Below are 24,002 nucleotides of genomic sequence, written 5' to 3'. Positions count from 1 at the left end.
ACAGCAATAGAATGACGCAACATCCGGTACGTGCGAAAAGCCAGCACCGGTGCGCTGATTTCAGATCCGTTTATCTGCCAGAAGTTATCGTCAAAATACAGTCTCATAAAATACATAAACTGACCCCAGGCCGGCCGGGTGTACACATGTTGTGTAAACTGACATCTACTTCCTTGTCGGACGCGACACATTCAGGCATCATATAGACATGACCCTGAGCCTCTCAAACCCCAATATGTGGTATCGGCTGGTTCTGCAGAGATCTGCACATACACACGCACTCAGATCTATACACAGCGCGTTACCGGGACGAACCGACACGTTATCCAATGCCATGGCATCTCTGAGACTCCAGTGCCTGGTAGGTCAAACCAAAAGGATGTTATAATATTAATTAATGAGATAACCTGTAGAAGAAAGAGAGAGAGAGAGAGAGAGAGAGAGAATATTATTGTGATGGTGTCTAGAACCTGGTGGTGTTGTGACTATTGTGTGTGTGTGTGTGTGTGTGTGTGTGTGTGTGTGTGTGTGTGTGTGTGGAGGATCTTATCCCAGTTTTGGCTGCAACTTGACAGTTTCTTTTGTTCTCTAACTGTACCCATCCAGGCCCGGGTACAGATGTCCAGGGCAACGCAGTGTTTACCTCCACTCTGCAGCAGAGCTTTTTCATCTCTACCTCCTCCACCCGGTCAAAAGTCCAATTCCAAAAAAACAGGGGTATGAGTCAGACTACTCTATGTATATAACTAGATATAAAAGAGAGACTTCAACTGTTGGCAGCCACCATTATGAATGACTTCTCAAGTCATGGTTTCTAGTCAAAGGGACAAACTAACCCATTGTTTGCGATATTGTTTTTCCCCACAGCCTGTGACGTGGAAATCTTTAGCCATCACATTCGCCATCAGCGGTACGGTGCTGGGTCTCATGAAGTACTTCAAGAAGGAAAAGGAAGAATGTAAGAGAACTGTGCCTGTAAATGTTCTAATAAGCACATTACCTATTAGTGGTAGTACTACATATACACAGTGGTAGTTACTATGTATTACAGTTGACAAAACACATGTTATTACTGTTATTATGTAACGTTGTCAGAGGTGACATCTTTCTACTGGGATATTGGTAATTCTGTCACATGTATACGTATGGTGTTTATGTGAGATTGTGGTTCATTAATTAATCCTTGTAAAGCTTATGGAAGCATCAACCATATGTTGTGTGTGTGTGTGTGTGTGTGTGTCTCTCCCCCCACAGTGCTTGAGAAGGAGCGTAACAAGTCGATAGGCAAGGCTGCGCTGGGCGGGCCCTTCTCCCTGGTGGACCACAACAACAAACCCAGCAAGAGCGAGGACTTCCTGGGCCAGTGGGTGCTGCTCTACTTCGGCTTCACCCACTGCCCCGACATCTGCCCCGACGAGATCGAGAAGATGATCGAGGTGGTGGACGACATAGGTGACCCACTTTTATTCCCATCATGATGTATGATGGATATATCAGACCAACAGATAAGATCAGACCTAACCCCTACCTGCTTGCTGACTTCATTGTAAAGTGTTCTGTCACAGTCGGCTCACTTCACGATTGTTATTATTCCGAGTGGCTTCTCAACGTGATCAATTGCATGGTAACCGTGCAAACGCTCCCTCGCGTGTGCTTCCTTCCAGACAAGATAAAGAGCATCCCGAACCTCACCCCGCTGCTCATCACCATCGACCCCGACCGGGACACAGTTGAAGCCATGGCCGCCTACGTGAAAGGTAGGTCCAATCAATGCCAAGACTCATGCAAACCGTATGTTGTATGTCATGCCACTTAAGTCATACTTGGCATCATGTAGCATCTCATCCTAGCTGTCTCTGCTGTATACAGGGAAGGGGTTAACCTAACGATTGTTAGTGTTAGTGCTTGGCACTTGCTTCTATGAACATCCTTAATGTACCGACTGTACCGAGAATTCTTCACTATAGATAGTTAGATAGATAATGTTTTCACTGCATGCATAAAAACCATCATGCTAAAGCAACCCCAAGACGATGAGTAAAATTTGATCGTGCTTACCATAGAGAACATTATTCACTATATCGATACGTAATAGTGACAGCTGATATGTAAGGAACAAGGCTGTGCCATAATGCTTTTCAGATTTCTCTATTGAAGAATTGATTTACTTAATTTTGATTAAATATAGGGAAGAATATGGTTGAGATGAGAATATTTAAACGTTTGTACTTAGGTAATTAGAAATATTTAAATCTATTGAGATACGGTGCTGTGGATTCTCGATGTAATAATGAGCACCATTTTGCCGGTGTATTTCAGTCAGCATAATAACAGCGCCTTCCTCTTCCTGGCAGAGTTCTCTCCCAAGCTGGTGGGTCTGACGGGAACCCGAGCCCAGGTGGAGCAGGTGTCCCGGGCCTACAGGGTCTACTACAGCCAGGGGCCCAAAGATGAGGACAACGACTACATCGTGAGTACCCCCCCGCCCCCCCGGCTGGTCCACTCAAGTTCCACCAGACACTGAGCAGGTCTTTACTATTTAGCCATGAGCAGAGAGACGCTTTTCATCACAAAGAGATTTTGTGTACGAACCCTGGAGCATTTTCCCTCCCTAGTTTGGTTCCTTTGCGGATATTAGAACGCAGCAATCACACCCAAACAGGTGGACCATGAGAGATCCCCCCCCAGTCCAGATGGTGTTTGCTTCCAAGCACACCCAGGAGGCGTTAGTTTGCAGTGAGATTGTGATCTGACTCAACGGAAACAACTGAGACTTTTATAAGCTGTTCCTCAGTTTAGCTAGCATTTCTGGCCTACACTTTTTAATAGTGCATAATTTTATATATATATATATATATATATATATATATATATATATATATATATACACACACACAGTACCCCTCTTACGCACTTATTGTATGTTTTACGTCCTGGCACTTAATGTCCCCCCTAAAAATAGTACTTAGCATTGTGTAGCATCTTATCCTAAGTAGCTTTGTTGTATACGGGGAATGGGTTAGAACCAAGGGCTTGGTACTTAGCAATATACTTTCTTCTGACAAATGTACTTATTCTAAATCGCTGTGGATAAAAGTGTCTGCTAAATGTCCTCAATGTCAATGTAGTGTGACCTAACTTCTCCGCAGGTGGACCACACCATCATCATGTACCTGGTGGGTCCTGACGGAGACTTCCTCGAGTACTTTGGTCAGAACAAGACGAGCACAGAGATCACCAACTCCATCGCGGCGTACATGAGGAAACACAAGAAAGGCAAATAGAGGCTGGACCGGCCTTCTAAACAAACCTCAGTCCATCATCAGGGACTGAATCTCCTGACTGACGATTGCACACTATATCAACAAAAGACCAATGATTATTCAGATGATTATTGTCTATGTATTTATTTTTTTATGAAAAAGTGGTTGCGTGGGTGGACTGCAGTGGTCTGCTGAATGGCGGGTTTGTCGCCCTCCTTAACAAAGATAACTCAACCATGAAGTCTGATTCACTTCAGAGCACTGGCTGCATCAGAAGAAGGCTTTGGGCAGTGAAATAAACACTACCACAGCCAGCTTAAATAAGCTGGACCCCATTGCAAGATAAAAGTGCAATTTGGAAGAAAATAATAACTTTTTTTTTGTGTTCATTGTAATCACTGTCTTTTATTTTCTCCATGCTTTGCACTGTTTCTGCATTCTGGCCTTCATCTTGATAAAGGGTTTAACTACTTTCATTTCAGTTATTTTTCTTGAGATTTAAGACAATAAAAAAGTAAAACGTTGTCATCTATTTAAAGTGCTTTACAGTGCTCGAAGCCAGCAGACCAGTTAAGAACCACACAGCGTTCCTAAAGCCATCCATGGCCCTCCGTCCCAGGACTGTTTGGTGTTGGTGTTTGTTTAGCAGACACTTTTATTCAATGCAAGTGAGGCGGAGTTCCCTCCAACCAAATTGGACTAAAACTCTCACTCACTCACACTCACAAAAGTCAAGTCAAGTTACGAAAAGGTGTACTAGGACCAAGTCTAAAGAAAAACAAGTGGACAGAGCAGCGATAGGAATCATATTTTAGAGGGTGTTTAAGCTTAAAATCTGTTCATTTGGCACGTCTTCACAGTGTTTGACCTGCCTTGTAGTGGCTCATGCTCATGGCCCTTCTCTCTCCTCCCCAGACCCCCTTAACCACCTTCAGATCTATTTAAAATCAATCCCCTCTCCCCTACAGACCGAACCAGCTGAAGGGGTTCCTTGTCTCATCTGTTCCCTTTATCTCTCCATCTCTCTCTCCATCACCCTTTCTCTCTCTGCTTCATCCTTTGACCGTTACGTTTTCTGTCCAAATAACTGTCTACTCTCTTGCCTCACCCACCTTCCACCTGCCAGGAGAGAGGTGGTGTCGGCGGTGGTGGTGGTTGAGGGTGATGGGGGTGTTGGTGGATGGGGATGGGGGTGTTGGGTAATGTCTGGCTGCTCCTCAGTAGATTTGTTGATCTAACGAGGAGCAGTTGCAGAGGCAGCTGTTGTCTGAGCTTGTGGGAGATGAAAAGAAAGACTGATTTAGACCCGGTATATCCACGCCAATTAAGAACGTCTGGTCGGTCACTGACCACCAGGGAACATAGAACATAAAAAAATAAATACTCGTTATATTTTGTTATTTACCCGTTGCTTTTACCAAACACGACTCAAAAAGAGTTTTAGATACATGTCACTGAGGAGCAGGTTGTTGTTAGAGCATCCAGGATGCCTACAGGTGAACAATACTAGTCTCTGCCCCACCCCATACAGCACAGCTAGTGTTGGCTTTTTAATGAACATTTCCAACACAATGAGTCAAAATGAGTGATAAGATTCATGTAAACAAAGAGGTTTGGGCCAGTCCCTTTACATCATAATGTAAAGGGAGCTGCACAAGAAGACTGATCTTCCCTACATGTACATCCTCTAACAGCTGGTTAATGTCAAGACAACCAGCTGTTTACTTCCAACAATGATTCATTTGACTGGGATCAAAACAAATGCATCTTGATCCCTTAAAAAAGGGAAAGCATTCACCACACACACACACACACACACACACTATGAATACTAAGGCTAATTGGGACTTGTTGATAGAAACACGCACCGACCGGCTTAAGACTGAGCTCTGGGGCTTTGTGTATTCATTGTTCTTCCTCTAACTCCCCCGTCAAGGCAAACAGACATGTTCTGCATTCTCACAACGCACGTCTGCTGATGGTTTTAGTGTGAGCCGAGCGTTCTGCACAGTGACTGATCTGTCAGTCCCAATCCAAACCAGGATCAGCCCGGCAGTCTTCACACACGCAGGGAATGCGATGCAAGCGATATATATATATATATATATATTCATGAAAATCTTTTTTTAATCTTTATTTATGAAAATATTATCCATCCATCTTGATGATCGGATGGATAAGTAGTATAGTGAGTAACTAAAAACTACATAAAAAGAACATTAAAAAAAAACAATAATAAAAGTAGGCTTTTGATATTCTTAGGCGTTCAATCAGACACAATTCCCAAGATAATCTTGTGACAAATAACAAGAACAAAGATACTAGTACAAGACAGTACAAGACACATAGATGGACGCTTACTAAATAGATACACAAATTAGATTACATAAAATGTCAAGGCTTTATGTCTGGTTGGAACCAGTTTAAACATGTGAACGGCTTGCTTTGATGTGCATGGACTACTTAAGACAAAGACTGTATCGCAATCTCCAGCTTCATCCAGGTCCTCAGACTGCCATGGCCATAATTTAGGAGGCCTAATCTTGCCTGAGCCCGGAAAATGAGGAGGGCCATGTTTGGCCCCGAAGCCCCATAATCCGTGGTCCTTAGTGATCATTGCTTTTTAATCGGCCGAGGGCGCGGAACACAATCAAAACCGTTTAAACATTACACAATACAGCTATACTTAGGTAGTTTAAAATACAAAACAGACATGAAACAGACAGTCGATGACTTTCTCAGACTTGGCTTTTAAGCCAGATATGATCTCTCTGGCCAAATATAGGAGAAAGTGTGAATACAGTCCCGGCATTGGTGTTATAAAGGCTGTCAAAGTCTCGTTAGGCTCAGGGCATGTCTATGGCACACTGAGTAGTGAATAGGAATAAACCAAGAGCGATAATCATCTCTGTGACAGCTTCTAGAAACCCTTTCTGGATTCTGTCAAACCTTTTCATTTTGTGATAGGTAAGCGCTATTTACCTCTTTTTACAAAAAAATACAAAAATGTACATGACTTTATTGTGGTTGTGTCTATCTCAATGGGTAGAGCATGGCATTATCGCGTGTTTTTGGGTTTGATTCCCACTGCCCCCCCATGCTTAGCATCAATACAGTCATTGTATTGAATTAAATGGCCAAATTGAATATTTCTAATATTTTGGCCAAATTGTGATATTGTCTAACCTAACCAATCAGAGTGCTTTTTACATTCCATAATCACTATCTGCCTTATTCATCTTATTTGACTTAGGCCTTTTTGACACAAAATACAAGATGAACCTTAAAATATGACTTAAACTAAGCTTTTATCGAAAAATGAGACTGAGCTCAAGCAGAGCATATATAGTATCATATAACAACCAATAGATAGACCAGACTGTTCTTAAGATTGTTCCGCGGTCCACAGCCAGGTCTAGTCAGACATGGGCGACAATGAGATGGCAATCTTTGGGGTGGCGGCGCCGTTCCTCCGCAAGCCGGAGCGAGAGCGGGTCGCAGCCCAGAACATGCCTTTCGACGCCAAGACGGCCATCTTTGTGACCGACGCGAAGCAGGAGTACGTGAAGGGCAAGATCAAGAAGCAAGATGGCTCCAAGATCACCGTGGAAACCGAGGATGCAAAGGTAGGCGTGGCGTGAGGACAGCTCTTGTCCTCATCTGGTTTATTACGGAATAGATAATACGGAAAGTTAGCCAACAAAATGGAGCATAATAGACTAGAGTTTAATTTTCTAAATTAAGGAAGACATTTAAATATTTCTTTGAATTGAGTTCAATAAAACATTTTCATCAAGTTTTTCCATCTTGTATTGTTCACAGTACATGAGTTTGGCACATTTTAAGTAAGGGATAATGTAGGCTCCAGCAAGCCGGTCATTATCCCAAAATAAAGCCAGGGGGATGCAGGACTAGGCATAGAGCATCACAGTCTTGAATCACTGTGAAGAGGTTTGTTTGGAAATAAGTCAATCATTTGACACAAAATGTAACAGCATAACTATTGTATTGATTTGATTGATTTTGATTTTAAAAATATTTAATTGATTAAAATGCTTTTAATTGCATAAACTTTCGACTTAAAAATGTAATCCGTGGTTGGAAATAGCACCCAAATGCAATGGTCTATTATTATCATTATTATTATTATGAGTAATACAAAACAGTGTAATAATCATTGTTATTTAATTTATGTTAAACACACAAGTATTACACACTCTTAAAAGTGGGCTATACTTTTCATAAATATTTCAGAATGTCCTTTTATTTGACGCATAATTTTAAAGTAGGTTTTTCGTATTTGTTTTGTTTTTCCTTTGTTTCCTCCAGATTGTGGTGGTTCAGCCAGATGACCTGCGGCCCATGAACCCTCCTAAGTACGATAAGCTCGAGGACATGGCCATGCTGACCCACCTCCACGAGCCCGCCGTGCTCTACAACCTGAAGGAGCGCTACGCCGCCTGGATGATCTACGTAAGACCGAGCCTCTGTTTGGGTCAAACCACTAGTATCATTGAGTAGGGGTGGCATGGGAAGGGCACAGTATTATATGGGGGGGACCAGGCCACAACAAACAGCCTTCGTAGAGCGAGAGTGTATATAGAATGTGTACATCCCAAAATGTTCAGGCATGTGCCTCCCCAGACCCGCCATGAATGTGGGAATGCTTAGAATGATAATTCATTAATTAATTCTGGCACTCATGATAACAATGTCACCATGACATCCACACTTGCCTCTCAGCAAGACCACATGACACTCCTCCTCGCTTTGGATGAGAGGGTCTGTTGGATGACAAAATGCAATTACTCAAATGACTCAAAAGTAACTTTTCTTTACCTTGTTATCATATTGTATGTACCTAATTGTAATTGTATGCACAAAAAAAAAAAAAAAAAAAATTGAATAGTTATCTTCTAACTTATAACTTATCCGCTCAAGCCCCCTGAATCATAAATGTTTATGTGATGATTTTGCCATAGCTGTGCAGGCAGGCACAACTCACTATTGAAAATAAGGATCAAGTTTTGTCTCACCCCAATAAGTACCAAATTTGACAGGAAAATAATTGTATTATTACACAAAAGTGAAAATATAATCAAAAGTGAAAAAAACTAAAAATTCATCATAACATGAACAAGAATAAAGAGGGGTAAAAATATTGGACATCCTAATGAGGACCAAGCCTTTGTGTCCCCCTATTCCAGACCTATTCGGGGCTGTTCTGTGTGACGGTGAACCCCTACAAGTGGCTGCCGGTCTACAACCCAGAGGTTGTGGCCGGATATCGCGGTAAAAAACGCCAGGAGGTCCCACCGCACATCTTCTCCATCTCCGACAACGCATACCAGTACATGCTTACCGGTACGCAAACACTAAGAAATGAGTTTATATAATAGATACCTTTATTGAGAAAGATTTTTTAGAAAAGTCCAAGGCACCTGGATTTTGGACACAACAAATGTGTATGGAATATGAGCAGTTGTAATATATTATCTATTATATTGCATGTTCATATGTATCCAAATTGTATCTAAAAGTAATATTCTGTCAGTCACTTCCAAATCACAACACAACTGTGTGAATATTTTATGAATAGTAGAGAGTATGAATCCCAAAATCCCAATCCTAAATTATGAGCTATAAACTATTCATCTTTTTAACAGATCGTGAGAACCAGTCAATCCTTATCACGTGAGTAACTATTCCACTTCCTGTCTTGACGGTGACAATAAGAGCCCCTCGTCTCATTTCACCATACATTTCAACCTTTTGTGCAGCGGAGAATCCGGAGCTGGAAAGACTGTGAACACCAAGCGGGTCATCCAGTATTTTGCAACAATTGCATCATATGGGGATCCAACCAAGAAAGAGCAACTTGATGGTAGAATGCAGGTATATACTGACTACTGTACCAGCACTTTCACCCTACTCAGACAAGCATTAATCAGATTCAACCAAAGTGACTTGCAGTCAATTTCAGATACATGTCAGTAGGTGTATTGCTCAAGGAAGCCTACAATTGGGGTTCAAACCCAGAACACTTTGGCTTGGATTTAGCCTAACACCCAAACCAATAGACTATCCTGGGTCACAAAAATACCTGCACCTATTGCGACCAGTACAAGAGTCCTCTTCTTCTGTGTTTATTTTAAACAAGGAAGTGTGTTCCTTTTAACAGGGAACCCTGGAGGATCAAATCATCCAGGCCAACCCCCTGCTGGAGGCCTTCGGTAACGCCAAGACCGTCAGAAACGACAACTCCTCTCGCTTCGTGAGTCTAATTCTATCAAAAACAAAAACGCCACTCTTTTATATCTGTATACTTTATGTTATGAATGATAAAGGCAAACTAATATTCCACCAGATGTGATGGTGATTAGCCATTACAAGCTAATTCCATACCAGTTAGTGACATCACTAGTGGGAATGTCCACTCAAATATATGATGCATAGATCACCCTACCAGCCAACCCAGTGGACTGTACCTCCTGCCTGGAAGCTTGGACTAATCAACATCACACCTACTGGGGCATCTGTGGCCACGGGGCATCCGTGGCCTACTGGTTAAAGAGTTGGACCGGTAACCGGAGGGTGGCCGGTTCGAATCCCGACCGGTAGACAAAAATATGGACGGGGGAGTGGTTGTGCAGCAATCTCCTATGTCCTCATCCACGGATGAGGTGCCCTTGAGCAAGGCACCTGAAACCCCCACCTGCTCCCCGGGCGCTGCACTGCGGCTGCCCACTGCTCCGGGTGTTCACCGGCTCCCGGATGGGTCAAAAGCAGAGAAACAATTTCCCCCAAAAAGGGACAATAAAGGATAACTTAACTTAACTTAACTTACTGGTTATACAGGGTCCCTTTAATATGCATATATTAGGTTGCAGTGAACAATGGTAACAACACCTATGAGAATAATAATAATCTTCATTTTCCCTATGGTAATCATGTTCCAGGGCAAATTCATTCGCATCCACTTTGGAACAAAGGGAAAGCTGTCATCGGCTGATATTGAAACCTGTAAGTCTGACCGGAGCTACGTATGCTATAGATAATCCAGGGATACAGGCGATGAGATAGCAATGTTTGACCTCTTGTGTTAATGCCTCAGATCTACTGGAGAAGTCTAGGGTGACCTTTCAACTCCCAGCTGAGAGAAGCTATCACATCTTCTATCAGATCCTGTCCAATCAAAAGCCAGAATTAACTGGTAGGTGGACTCTTAATCATCTGAACACATGTTCAACTAATATGGGAGTTTGAACGAATGTTCTTCGTGATTAATTATTGTGAAGTGTTAATTATTCCCAGATACAATCACCGACACCCACTTCGTAACATTGACGTTAACTCATTCTGCGGTCCATATTGACTCAACAGACATTATTTTAAAGAAAATCGTCGAGATTGCCATTTGCTGATTGTTCGATTCCACTTATTTGATCCAACCAAAGTTACAGCGTTACAATGATCATTATTTGTATTATACCAGAGTTGCTGCTGATCACCACCAACCCGTACGACTACCCGTTCATCAGCCAGGGGGAGATCACTGTTCAAAGCATCAGTGACCAAGAGGAGCTAGTGGCCACTGATGTAAGATATATATGAAGTATTTGATTATTTAGTCATTCCCTTTGGATAACGCTTTTATCCAAAGGGACTTGGATGTGAGATGTGAATCGGTTAGGTACATGTCATGAAGTAGCAGGTAGGGGTTACAGCAGCTTGCTCGGGGATGCCTCCAGGTAGACTGCGGATATTTCCGTTGAACTGTTCAGCTGGGGCTGTCCCAGAAAAAAAAACAGACATACAAAATACAAAAATCCCATCATACATTTGCATCAAAAGCATTTTTTTAAGACGTGTACGTTTGGGATCTTTCAAAAATGTTCTTTACCAAGTGAATTATTTCCAAGTCTGCCTGTGAACTCAGAATGTAAACTCAGGTGGACTAAACAACATTCCTTGGTTTCTGTAGAGCGCGATTGACATCCTCGGGTTCAGCGCAGAAGAAAAGATGGGCATCTATAAGCTGACCGGCGCAGTGATGCATCATGGGAACATGAGGTTCAAGCAGAAACAGCGGGAGGAGCAGGCCGAGCCTGACGGCACCGAGGGTGAGATGTTGATAGTTCAGAAGATGGGCTACAAGCCACATGCAATGGTCAATGGTCAAAAAATGACCCAAACCAACCAATTTATATTATTATATCTTAAATCTGGCTTAAATCTTGACTATTGCTTGCATTTCTGCCTACTCTAACACCTTGTTCATTTTGTAACATAAATCCTTAGTGGCAGACAAAGTGGCCTACCTCATGAGCATGAACTCTGCAGATCTACTGAAGGCCCTGTGCTATCCAAGAGTGAAAGTTGGAAATGAGTATGTCACAAAAGGACAGACAGTGCAACAGGTACCCTGCCTCTCCCCTTAGTACACGTCTATGTTGGAAAAATGTCATTTTGCAGCACTTCACAAGTCCATTTTATCTCTGGAATCTTTGATGGCAGGTGAACAACTCAATGGGTGCCCTCTCTAAAGCCGTATATGAGCGATTGTTCCTCTGGATGGTGACCAGGATTAACATACAGCTCGACACCCAACTGCCCAGGCAGCACTTCATAGGCGTCCTCGACATCGCCGGCTTTGAGATATTTGAGGTAAAGGGGACTCACAAGACAACACCTTTGTTGTTAGTTTTCTTATGTATTTGTGATTTGAAGTGATACAATGCAGATGACTCCATGCAGATGAACAGTCTGGAACAGCTGTGCATCAACTTCACCAACGAGAAGCTCCAGCAGTTTTTCAACCACCACATGTTTGTGCTGGAGCAAGAGGAGTACAAGAAGGAAGGCATCGACTGGGAGTTCATTGACTTTGGCATGGACCTGGCAGCCTGCATCGAGCTCATCGAGAAGGTAAACTGCACTGTTTCAAGTTCCTTTTCTATATTCATCCATCCATCCATTCAAACAGCCATCCATCCATCTATCCAACAAACCAAACATCTAAAGAAACGGCTCTCCTTCATGCCTCCAGCCCATGGGCATCTTCTCCATCCTGGAGGAGGAGTGCATGTTCCCCAAGGCCACCGACGTGTCCTTCAAGAACAAGCTGTACGACCAGCACCTGGGCAAGAACAGCTGCTTCCTGAAGCCCAAGCCCTCCAAGAGCAAGGCCGAGGCCCACTTCTCCCTGGTGCACTACGCCGGCACCGTGGACTACAACATCTCGGGCTGGCTAGAGAAGAACAAGGACCCACTGAATGACACCGTGGCCCAGCTCTACCAGAAGGCCGGCCTGAAGCTGTTGGGCAAGCTGTTTGCCACCTACGCCTCCACCGACGGTCTGTGGGCCTCACCGTCTCCTTATTCGACCACCCTGACCAATAGTCTTCTCCTGTCTGCAAATATAGGAATGCTATTACTCTATGTAGTGGTGTGTAGTATATTATGTTGCATGCCATTTTCTTTTAAATACCCTGAGTGCATATACTATTTATAGCATTGCTGGTCCCGGTCGGTATCGAACCCCCAACCCTGGCAGTGTTAATGACAATGCAGAAGTGCTACTAGTTGAGTGAGACAAGAGGAACCCTACATGCAATGCAAACCTCCTGTTTATTTTTTGTTCTCTGTCCTCCTAGATGGAAGTAGGAAGAGTGCCAAGAAAAAGGGTTCTTCCTTTCAGACGGTTTCTGCACTGTTCAGGGTACGGTACAGTTATTTGTTTTCATTTGAGTGTTTGTTTCTGCGATTAATTAAGAAGGGGAAATTATCTCTGGGTTGGCATCCTTCTTACTCAGGTCCTACCATATATAAGGTTTACAATGGTTTACCAAATAATATAAAAGTAGATAAAAAGTGCTAGAAAAAAAAAAGTGTGAGTGTTCTCTTGGCTTTGTCTCCAACAGGAAAACCTCAACAAGCTAATGTCCAACCTTCGCTCTACCCATCCTCATTTTGTAAGGTGCATCATCCCAAACGAAACCAAAACACCAGGTGAGACAAAACGATCAATATGTCGCCACCACTCGCTCAGAAGTGATACTTGGGTAAATGGTATCAATACCAATACGGGAAAGATGCTTAAACGCTGTAAGAGCCCTGCCAGGTCTGCCTCATTCGTTGCACCGTGGGTTGTTTTATTTTGAAGATCCAGTGAAGACATTTACCCTGCATATGTACAATTTTGCAAAAAAATAACGTTTGAGCAATGACAACACTGATTAGAATATCACCACAATGAACATTTAGTGGTCGCTAAAGTGAAGCTACACTTGCATCCACAGCCAACTTTACATCCCAAAAACTCAAATCAATCTAATAAGCAATATACAATATGTATTTGTATCCCATTTTTCAGCTTTAGTTGTTTTGATAATATTGATCAAGTCATACCATTCTATCTTCCAAGTCAGACTGATACCATGACGTGTGCTAGTATATGTGTGGTGGTACCTTGCTGGAAAACTATTGTCCTCCCAGGATCCATGGACCACTACCTAGTGCTGCACCAGCTGCGCTGTAACGGAGTGCTGGAGGGAATCCGGATCTGCAGGAAGGGCTTCCCCAGCAGGATCCTCTACGGGGACTTCAAACAGAGGTCAGCCCATGACCAGTTTCCTACCGTATCCTCTACCAACATCTACCATCAGAATGTCCCTATCTGTAGACAGCTCCTAGTCATCACTCATTTGTAGTTATCAGATGTGTTAAAGGGGGGATATTATGCCACCAGGTGTGATTAAAAGCCTGGAAAACCCAGGTAAATTTTCAAACAGCTTTTAATGGCTAATCACACTCACACCTAGTGGCATAATATCACCCCTTTAATTGTGTAAGATAGTTAGGCATGCATACACACGCACGCAAGCACATTTTCTAGTATTTGGTTACAAATCATATATAATCATATATAATATATTTTTATTGTAGTTTTTACATGGAACTTATGTTTATTATTTGTTACGTGCTGCACAGTCGAGGATGCCTGAAATCAAAGCATTTCATTGCCCTTGATTACTCCTACTAGCTTTGTATGCATGCACTGCATATGGGAAGTAAATTTGTGTGGTAAATCTCCTCCTCACAGGTACAGAATCCTGAACGCCAGTGCGATACCTGAAGGACAGTTCATTGACAGCAAAAAAGCTTCAGAGAAACTTCTCTCCTCCATCGATGTGGACCACGCCCAGTACAAGTTTGGATACACAAAGGTACTCTCAACGGCCTGACCTTAGTGACTCTAAGGCCATGGACGTGGTCCAAACTGTCTGGAGCTAAGGCGCACCACAATCCCAACCAGACATTGAAGTCAGGCCATCTTAAAGTTGTATGGAATGATTATTAAAGATGTCCCACATTATTGGTAAGATTTGTTCTAAGCAATTCTCGCCATATTTCACAAATGTATTGCACAGATGGGTCCCGTGCCAAAAGCCAAAAGTACTTCCAAATATGTATTCAAATGGAGCATGAACTTGCATTATGTGGAATAATTAAAGAATAACAATAGAGCATACAATAAATAGCACTGATTATAAAGAGGAACAACTTTTACTATTGTTCTCACTTGATCCTGTGCATGATTCCACCAAACACGGTTAAACGTGTTGACCTTCGTCCCATGACGTGATGCAGGTGTTCTTCAAAGCTGGACTGTTGGGTCTTCTGGAGGAGATGAGAGACGAACGCCTGGCTGTGCTGATCACACGAATCCAGGCCGTTTCCCGCGGTTACGTCGGCCGCCTGAGATTCAAAGCGATGTCCAAGAATAGGTGAATACAGCCTCCACCCTCTAGTGTGGGGAATATGCTTCAAGAATCATGCCTGAGTTTTTGCTTTGTTTCCAGGGAATCAATTTACATAATTCAATACAACATCCGCTCCTTCATGAGTGTGAAGAACTGGCCGTGGATGAGGCTCTACTTTAAGATCAAGCCGCTGCTCAGGAGCGCAGAGGCGGAGAAGGAGATGCAAAACATGAAGGAGGAGTTTTCCCGGCTGAGAGAGGAGTACCTCCGATCTGAGGCCCGGAGGAAGGAGCTGGAGCAGAAGATGGGGATAATGGTTCAGGAGAAGAACGACCTCTTCCTTCAGATTCAAGCCGTAGGTTCTTTTGCTCGTCTAGAGAGATGCCTCTGCGTGTCAAAAAAGTTAAAATGTATACCTTCCATATTTCATCCATCTCTTGCATTCAAACTTTAAATGAGGGATTGCATGTCGGAAATGATTTGCACACCACTTGCCTACCTTAAACAGTAAGAGTAGACTATGTCTACACCAGTGGCGGCTTCTGGTCTTTCAAAGAGGGGAAGCTCATTTTCGGCCTACATCATATAAATTGTCAATTTATGTATATGTAAATTCTGCTCTCTGTTCCTTTTCAAGGAAATGCTCTGTGACCCTGTCATACCAACTAGCTGTATTTTCCAGTGACTTGACCAGTGTCCTCTCAATGGCCAGCAGAGCTAGGCTGCTTAAACGGCCATGGCCCATTGTGTTATAGGTGTAGGACTTGAGCCGCTTTAAACAGGAGAAGCTCCTTTATACACCTGCAGATGTAGCTCCAATTGTTGCCACTAATGAGAACAGTTTGTAAAGCTGAGGCATTGCACTGTCCAACTCCATGTCTTTAAGGAACACCAAGAAATCACACAGGGTTCCCCTGCCACCCTGCAAGTCCTGATCTGAATACAGGACTTGAAGTTCAGACCTCAGGTTCCCTGAATCAAAGTGATGGCCAACTACCAAAACTATATTAAACTTGAACAAGGAAATGTGGGAATTATGTTAAACTGAAACAAGGAATTGAGTGTATAAGTGTACGAAATGTACGATGAAAATTGTCTAGCAATTTCGCCAAGCAAATATCAAGAAATTGGTTGCAGTTTGTCTTTCGACTGGCTTGCAAAATCTGCGATGGGACTGAGGACTAAAGAGAGCTCCTGCGACGTTTTATAGTTCAAAATCACTGTCACTCAAACAGCAACTCAGTCTTTCACAAACCCTCCAATCATCACGCAGGAGCCCAGCGTCCAGGCCAGCCCACTCCTCCATTCACCCCCAGAGACGCTGAGCGTCCATGGGAGGGACATAATTGCAGCATTATCCAATGACTGTCGACTTTCGACGCACTAAAAAAAGCTGTTCTATGCAGCCCCATTGAAGTGGATGGACGCTGAGCTTCAACAGGCAAATGCACTGTGACGCTACAGGAATGTATGAGAAGTAAATCAAGTCAGTCGACCTGCGATAAGCAACTGATTCTGAACAAACTCGTCTTCGAGATGGACGTGTTTTAACACATTTTTAGTCAATGAAATGTTAACACAACAGTATATATTTGACCATTTGGGAAATTTTAGGGGAAGCTGAGCTTCCCTTTCAGTCTTAGAGAAATCGCCACTGGTCTACACTATGCTAGATAAATGTATAATCGCACACCGAAAATGCAAAAAACACATACCTTCTCGAGGACCACTTTAGCCACCCAGGAAGGTCTGGATCACATGATAATGTCATTGATTTCAGAAATAGGTGCCCAGCCACATGCCAGACCAACCTTTCCTTATTCATCCACTTTCAAGAAGTTTTCCTGTTGTACGTGTTTACGGAAGGCTAAACGTTGCATGAACAGATTGATCCAGCAAAGGGTAGAAACAGGAGTTACAAGCTCCTGTCTATGTCTTGCGTGGCAGGAGCGGGATAACCTGTGCGATGCGGAGGAGCGATGCGAGGGCCTCATCAAGAGCAAGATCCACATGGAGGCCAAGGTGAAGGAGTTCTCAGAGAGGATGGAGGAAGAGGAGGAGATCAACGCCGAGCTGACGGCCAAGAAGAGGAAACTGGAGGACGAGTGTTTGGATCTCAAGAGAGACATCGATGACCTGGAGCTCATCATCGCCAAGGTGGAGAAGGAGAAGTACGCCACTGAGAATAAGGTCAGTGGACTGTGGTCTTCAAACTGTGGGTTGTGAAACTATTATTAGATCCACTCTGGCAGGAGACCAAGTGGATGGCAGGATGGTCATAATTAAAAAAATTTAAACTTTCAGAATTTGACAGTGTTGACTTGGAGCACATCCAACTTCCATGATATGAAATATTTATGTAACGTAGCGTAACGTTATGTACTTAAGTAGAACTGGTGGGACTTTGTAGATGCAATATGCTTTGAATCGGATTGCATAAAAGTTACAAAAATGATAAACTGACAAAGTTCTTCTGCGCAGGTCAAGAACTTGGTAGAGGAATTGGCAGGGCTGGAGGATCACCTGCTTAAGTCATCCAAGGAGATTAAATCACTACAAGAGGTGCATCAGCAGACTCTGGATGACCTCCAAGCTGAAGAGGATAAAGTGAACTCCATGACCAAGAGCAAGGTCAAGTTGGAGCAACAGGTTGACGATGTATGTATCACCTTCTCAAAACAGAATTGTGGAACAATGTGCCAGTATCTGAATAGTGTTGGAAAGAAATTTAAAAACATGTAAATGTAACATTTTCCAGCTCGAAGGGTCCCTGGAGCAAGAGAAGAAGGTGCGAGCCGATCTGGAAAGATCCAGAAGGAAGCTGGAGGGAGATCTCAGGCTGTCCCAGGAGACTATCATAACCATAGAGAGTGACCGACAGCGGCAGGAGGAAGCACTGAAACAGTACATACACCTCCTCTCACTTGACACCAGGATTCTCTAGGAACCAAGTGTAAAGGTTAATTATAAACTAAGAAATAATATTAAAGATAATAACCAAATAATGGTGTTTATTTGGCTTTTTTCTCCAGAAAGGACTTTGAAGTCATCAACCTCCAGAGCCAAATGAAAGAAGAACAAACTCTCAGTATACAACTCCAAAGGAAAATCAAAGAGCAGCAGGTATGTATACCTACAACTATCCAGGCATTCGCTTCACTCTTCCTGTCCCCAATGGCTAAACAGACACTCTAAACCAGCATTAACATCAATACGTCATCCATTTTTAGCCCACTTTAAACAAATAGACTACTATTATAGTTCATTGTACAATTAATGATGAATGAGTAACTGTATTGGAGTAGTTACAAAAGTGCTGTACAACCTAGTTTCTAAACATACAGTTCAGAGCAGCTGTAGGGAACAGATTCTACTACTACTACTACTACTGCAGGCCCACATCGAGGAGCTGGAGGAGGAGATGGAGGCGGAGCGTTCATCCTGGGCCAAAGTGGAGAAGCAGAGGTCCGACCTGTCCCGGGAGCTGGAGGAGATCAGCGAGCGGCTGGAGGAGGCGGGTGGAGCCACTGCTGCCCAGGTGGAGGTCAACAAGAAGCGGGACGCAGAGTTCCACCGCCTTCGTCGTGACCTGGAGGAGTCGACCCTGCAGCACGAGTCCACGACCGCCGCCCTGCGCAAGAAACAGGCGGACGGCTCCGCCGAGCTGGGCGAGCAGATAGACAACCTCCAGAGGGTGAAGCAGAAGCTGGAGAAGGACAAGAGCGAGCTCAAGATGGAGGTGGACGACCTGGTCTGCAACATGGAGAGTGTTCTTAAGAGCAAGGTATGAGTTTTCAGTTTTTCAGGGGGGCAGGATGGTGTCTGGGCTAGTGTGTTCGAATGGTACTTAGTTTGGCCCCGATTGTTTGCTCACTCATTATTTTAAGATGCTCTTACCTGTTACCAAAACTGGCCTGTATATTAATTCAGTGCAAGTTGCTTTTGACTAAAGCGTCTGCTAAACTACCTCAAAGATAAAAAGCACTAAATATTGAATTGTCTTTAAATATTTCAGGCCAATCTGGAAAAGCAGAGCAGGAGCCTGGAAGACCAAAGCAACGAATACAAAAGCAAAGCGGAGGACGCTCAGAGGTCTCTGAGTGATTACACCGCGCATGCCTGTCGTCTTCAGACAGAAAACGGTAAACTCATTAGTACTAAGTAAAATGCAGAAAACAACTATAGTAAATGTATTGCCGTTAATAATCCACAGACTAAAACCCTCAACAGGGGAACTTTCCCGGCAGCTTGAGGAGAAGGAGGCCGCCCTGTCTCAGATACACAGGGTGAAGAACATGGCCAGTCAACAAACGGAGGAGCTGAAGAGACATCTGGAAGAAGAGACCAAGGTAAGAAGACACGTAAAAGGCCACACAAAGCAAACCCTGCTCTAATTTTGATATTTATAATTATATGATCATTCCTCATCTGTGTGTTCACTGGTCTTGTGTTGTGCATTTCAGGCCAAAAACTCCCTGGCCCACTCTCTGCAGTCTGCGCGCCATGACTGCGAGCTCCTGCGGGAGCAGTATGAGGAGGAGCAGGAGGCCAAGGGGGAGCTGCAGCGAAGCCTGTCCAAGGCCAACAGCGAGGTGGCCCAGTGGAGGACCAAGTATGAGACGGACGCCATCCAGAAGACCGACGAGCTGGAGGAGGCCAAGTAAGGAACACTTTGGTAGTGATTGGTGGCGGTTGGCGTTGTGCCTTCCGGTCGTACAAGTTCTAATTTGTTGTGCTCATTGCAAGTCACTTGATCTATCATTCTTAAGTTTGTAATTGTCGTCTTCTTTTTAGAATAAGCATTAAAATGTGTACAATGAAAATCAAGTTATGTCAAAGTCTTTCCTGAAATGAGAACTTGAACTTGACTAACACAAAGGAAGAAGTTAGCTCAGAGGCTTCAGGAATCCGAGGAGTCGACGGAGGCCATAAACGCCAAGTGTGGGTCGCTGGAGAAGACCAAGCAGAGACTGCAGGTGGAGGTGGAGGACCTCAATGTGGAGCTGGAGCGGTCAAATGCATCCAACGCCATGCTGGACAAGAAGCAGAGGAACTTTGACAAGGTACAGTCTATTTTAGACTAGAAGGGCAGGCTCCTCATAAGAATGTGTTGAGAGAGTAGTAATCAACTCCTCTTACACATCAGGTTAACCAAATATTTCAGTAATGGGTTATGGATTATTGCGATCCCACTAAAAACTATCCAAAGTAATTTACAGTGACATACAGATGCAGGTAATTTAGACGCGGGTAGCAGTAAGGTGGGTCTGGTATTTAAGGGTGCCTACAGCAAGACTGCAGACATGGAGCTTGATCCACAGCTTTTCGTCTGGATTCAAACCCCCTAACCCCACTGTCAGGTTCTTGGTGATTGGAAACAGAAGTTGGAGGAGTGCCAGTCTGACCTGGAGGACTCTCAGAGGGAGTCCAGAACCGTGAGCACCGAGCTGTTCAAGCTGAAGAACTCCTACGAGGAGGCCTTGGACCACCTGGAGAGCATGGCGCGGGAGAACAAAAACCTCCAGCGTAAGAAATGACGTTGGACTCGAGACTCTCATTGTTGGATGTTGAGTGGACTTTTGTTGTCTTCTAACCTGACGCTTTGGCTCTGCATTACAGAGGAGATAACCGACATCACTGAAAAACTGGACCAATCGACAAAGACCATCCACGAGGTGGAGAAAGCTGCCAAGCAAGTGGAACAGGAAAAGAGTGAAATCCAAGTTGCTCTTGAGGAAGCAGAGGTGCTTTGTTTGACTTTATTGTCTACTGATCACAGTTAAGACTCATCTGATCAAGGGTGTTTAAACTATTGTTTTCAATATTGAATGGGTTTACTTATCCCTATACATTATATTTGCTGTCAAAGCGATAACCCGTAGTGCTGAATGAAGATAAGTCTTTCTGCATTGAATAATAACAGCAAATTCACCAGAGTTGGGGCAGTTTCTCTCTCACTCTGACCCAGAACTAGTGAGACCAGGCTTAATCCCTCTATAGTGGTCACACACAGGATAATTCATGGTTTGATGGATTATCTGGATTCATATTCACAGCCTTAGTTTAAATATTGTTCCAAGCGCCTCCCCATATAATCGCAGAGCGTAGGTTTTAAAGCGGCGTCCTTACCCTGACTGTGTCACATGTCGTCCTCCAGTCCTCCATGGAACAGGAAGAGGCCAAACTGCTGCACCTCCAGCTGGAGCTGAACCAGATCAGGTCGGAGACGGACCGCAGGGTGCTGGAGAAGGACGAGGAGCTGGACCAGCTGAAGAGAAGCCACCTGAGGGTCGTGGACACCCTACAGGGCTCCCTGGACACCGAGACACGCAGCCGCAACGACGCCGTGCGCCTCAAGAAGAAGCTGGAGAGCGACCTCAACGAGATGGAGAGCCGCCTGGGCCACGCTAACTTCCAAGCGTCGGACGCCACCAAACAGCTCAGGAACCTGCAGGCGCAGTACAAGGTTGGCGACCAACTGTACTGCAATGACGTATACGACATGTGCCACCATTTTTCTTCTTTTAGATATTCAAACTCCCTTGACCCAGGATTCCAATAGAGAAGAAAAAACTAAATTGCAGCTAAACTGCATTTTTCTTTTCTTTATATGAGGGATCAAATGACATCATACAACACAAGCACATGGCACACTCCTAAAATGTAGCCTACGATCGTCCTCCACCTCCTGACAGGACACTCAGGGTCGTCTGGATGAAGCCGTCCACAGTCAGGAGGACCTGAAGGAGCAGCTGGCGATGGTGGAGCGCCGGAGCGCCCTCCTGGCGGCGGAGGTGGAGGAGATGAGGGGGGCGCTGGAGCAGTCCGAGAGGAGCCGCAAGCTAGCCGAGCAGGAGCTGGTGGACGCCAGAGAGAGGGTTCAGCTGCTTCACGCCCAGGTGACACGGAAGCATTAAAGAAACGTATTGTAACTCAAAACAAGAAGGCAGACAGCTAAGTCAATATCAAAAGAGAATAGAGTATTTTGTCATTTTGTTTGAAAGCCTTGAATACATTACTGTGCATCTTTACGCAAGTGATGTATTCAATGTATAATTATGTTGAAGACTAGTACTATTAGTCAGTTAACCCTTCTCTTCCTCACCTTAACAGAACACTGGTCTCCTGAGCAGCAAAAAGAAGATGGATTCTGATATTAATCAGCTGCACTCTGACATGGAGGACACTGTCCAGGAAGCCCAGAGTGCAGACGACAAGGCCAAGAAGGCCATTGCAGATGTAATCCTCCATCTTTATTCTAAGTTGATGTTTTATACCTGTAAGGATCACTGTGGAAAACGCCCTAACCCATGCCTCTTTATTAATAACGTATTCTAAATGGCTGTGAATCAGTAGTCATAGCCATATCACAAAGTGACCCAGTTTCAATCGCATCACTGGAAGGCTATCATTTAGACATCAGAACAAGTAATAGCGCATGTTTCCTTTGCAGGCGGCAATGATGGTGGAGGAGCTGAAGAAGGAGCAGGACACCAGCGCCCACCTGGAGAGGATGAAGAAGAACCTGGAGGTGACCGTGAAGGACCTGCAGCAGCGGCTGGACGAGGCCGAGCAGCTCGCCCTCAAGGGTGGCAAGAAGGAGCTTCAGAAGCTGGAGACCAGGGTATGCTAATCCTCACATGTGCAAACTGAAATCATCAATTTCCTACATATCCCAGAATGCACCCTGATTTTCTTATCTGCGCCCTGAAAGGTAATTTTTCTGTTTTAGTATATTGAGCCTAGCTGCTAGCTGACATTAATACCTGTAATACTTTGTATATTTAATTTTTGTAATAAACTGTATTATAATTCTAAACTTTAATGGTGCTTGCCAATCCTTTTCCCTAAAATTATTCTTTCTGAGCTTGTTATTAATTATAAAGTTAATCCTAAAACCAATAATAATCGAATGCAGAGGAATTGCAGAGGAATTGCAGAGAGATTAAGTTTGCCACCCCTGGTTTTGAGAATAACTAAACTATATTGAACCCCGACCGGCTCCTTAATGACATCAGATACAATAGGAAAATAATCCAACAGCCTGACACACTTTTCTAAACCATCAGGAGTCTCACATAGACGGTTTGATCCGTGCCTTGGTAAGACCCTGACTAGAGATCTCCAGATACTTCTACTAGGGTGGAGTTCATCCAGGTGTTCCCTCAGGTCCGGGAGCTGGAGGCGGAGCTGGAGGCGGAGCATAGACGCAGCGGGGACTCCATGAAGGCTGTGCGCAAATATGAGCGAAAAATTAAGGAGGTCACCCATCAGGTGGGCAGATGACACACACACACACACACACACACAAACACACACACACACACACACTATACAAGCATGCCGGTAGCCAGCTACGAGGTCACAGAGGTCCGGCCATTGCTAATGTTTGAGCTAAAAAATAAAATCGGAAACTAAATACAACTATAAAAAATGAGTGGTTGAGAACTTCTCAGAGATGAGTGCATGCCTCATTCAGTTTAGACTTGTTACTGCAAAGTAGAAGACGGCCCTGTGTACAAGCTAGATCAGTGGTTCTCAACCTTTTTTGAGCAAACGCCCCCCTGACCTTACCCTGAGCCTCTCCCCCCACCCCACCCCAATTTTTTTTTGCCATGTTTGATTGTGTTGTGTTGGTTATTGAACTGTTAACCCGCAAACTTGGGTTATGTTTATCGAACCACCCTGTATGACCACTGTTACACTGAGCATAGACAGTAAAAAGTAGCTGAGACGGTAGAGGGGTTAGAAACCCATCAATGATAATAGGCTATTTATTTCAGGTAGCCTATTTTTGCACCAAAAGGATTTGAAAACCATGAAAGTTTAAAATAAAAAATAATTCCCAGCGCCCCCCTAGGTTGTGCAAACGCCCCCCAGGGGGCGGTACCACCCCCGTTGAGAAACCATAAGCTAGATGGATAGACAGGAACAGACAGGCCGGTGAGTGGACAGTAATGAGCAGAGTGTTTCA

The 24,002-nt window shown here is 44.0% G+C and overlaps 2 protein-coding genes across 2 annotated transcripts; both read left to right on the top strand.

Moving 5' to 3' along the window:
- The first annotated feature begins 23 nt into the window (after window positions 1-23).
- sco1 (synthesis of cytochrome C oxidase 1) lies at window positions 24-3,776 on the top strand. Its single transcript, XM_084475559.1, has 7 exons — window positions 24-361; window positions 607-717; window positions 868-958; window positions 1,255-1,452; window positions 1,665-1,757; window positions 2,355-2,470; window positions 3,150-3,776. The coding sequence occupies exons 1-7, from the start codon at window positions 209-211 to the stop codon at window positions 3,282-3,284; spliced, it is 897 nt and encodes a 298-aa protein (XP_084331685.1). The 5' UTR covers window positions 24-208; the 3' UTR covers window positions 3,285-3,776.
- Window positions 3,777-6,688: 2,912 nt separating this feature from the next.
- LOC311392564 (myosin-13-like) lies at window positions 6,689-23,314 on the top strand (the record flags this gene model as incomplete). The annotated part of the gene is made up of 33 exons (XM_084488764.1): window positions 6,689-6,889; window positions 7,593-7,736; window positions 8,471-8,605; window positions 9,445-9,537; window positions 10,223-10,286; window positions 10,378-10,476; window positions 10,759-10,862; window positions 11,248-11,386; window positions 11,565-11,683; window positions 11,781-11,930; window positions 12,021-12,191; window positions 12,313-12,619; window positions 12,920-12,984; window positions 13,187-13,274; window positions 13,761-13,878; window positions 14,368-14,491; window positions 14,916-15,052; window positions 15,128-15,383; window positions 16,976-17,218; window positions 17,510-17,686; window positions 17,787-17,932; window positions 18,061-18,151; window positions 18,423-18,812; window positions 19,276-19,377; window positions 19,492-19,688; window positions 19,908-20,091; window positions 20,410-20,554; window positions 20,648-20,724; window positions 21,186-21,494; window positions 21,724-21,927; window positions 22,142-22,267; window positions 22,482-22,652; window positions 23,147-23,314. The coding sequence occupies 33 exons, from the start codon at window positions 6,689-6,691 to the stop codon at window positions 23,312-23,314; spliced, it is 5,244 nt and encodes a 1,747-aa protein (XP_084344890.1).
- Between the last annotated feature and the right edge of the window lie 688 nt (window positions 23,315-24,002).

The sequence above is a fragment of the Micromesistius poutassou genome (assembly GCF_964030765.1).
Source record: "Micromesistius poutassou genome assembly, chromosome: 1".
In the NCBI taxonomy this organism is placed as follows: Eukaryota; Metazoa; Chordata; class Actinopteri; order Gadiformes; family Gadidae; genus Micromesistius; species Micromesistius poutassou.
The sequence above is the reverse complement of the archived record's forward strand: the minus strand, read 5'-3'. Positions and strand labels throughout refer to the sequence as shown.

What these genes read in the sequence shown, in the direction of transcription:
- sco1 (XM_084475559.1), top strand. Translation starts at nt 209, where the DNA reads ATGACCCTGAGCCTCTCAAACCCCAATATGTGGTATCGGCTGGTTCTG. An exon ending in CAAGAAGGAAAAGGAAGAAT is followed by an intron (nt 959 to 1,254) that starts GTAAGAGAACTG and finishes CTCCCCCCACAG; the next exon opens with TGCTTGAGAAGGAGCGTAAC. An exon ending in ATGAGGACAACGACTACATC is followed by an intron (nt 2,471 to 3,149) that starts GTGAGTACCCCC and finishes ACTTCTCCGCAG; the next exon opens with GTGGACCACACCATCATCAT.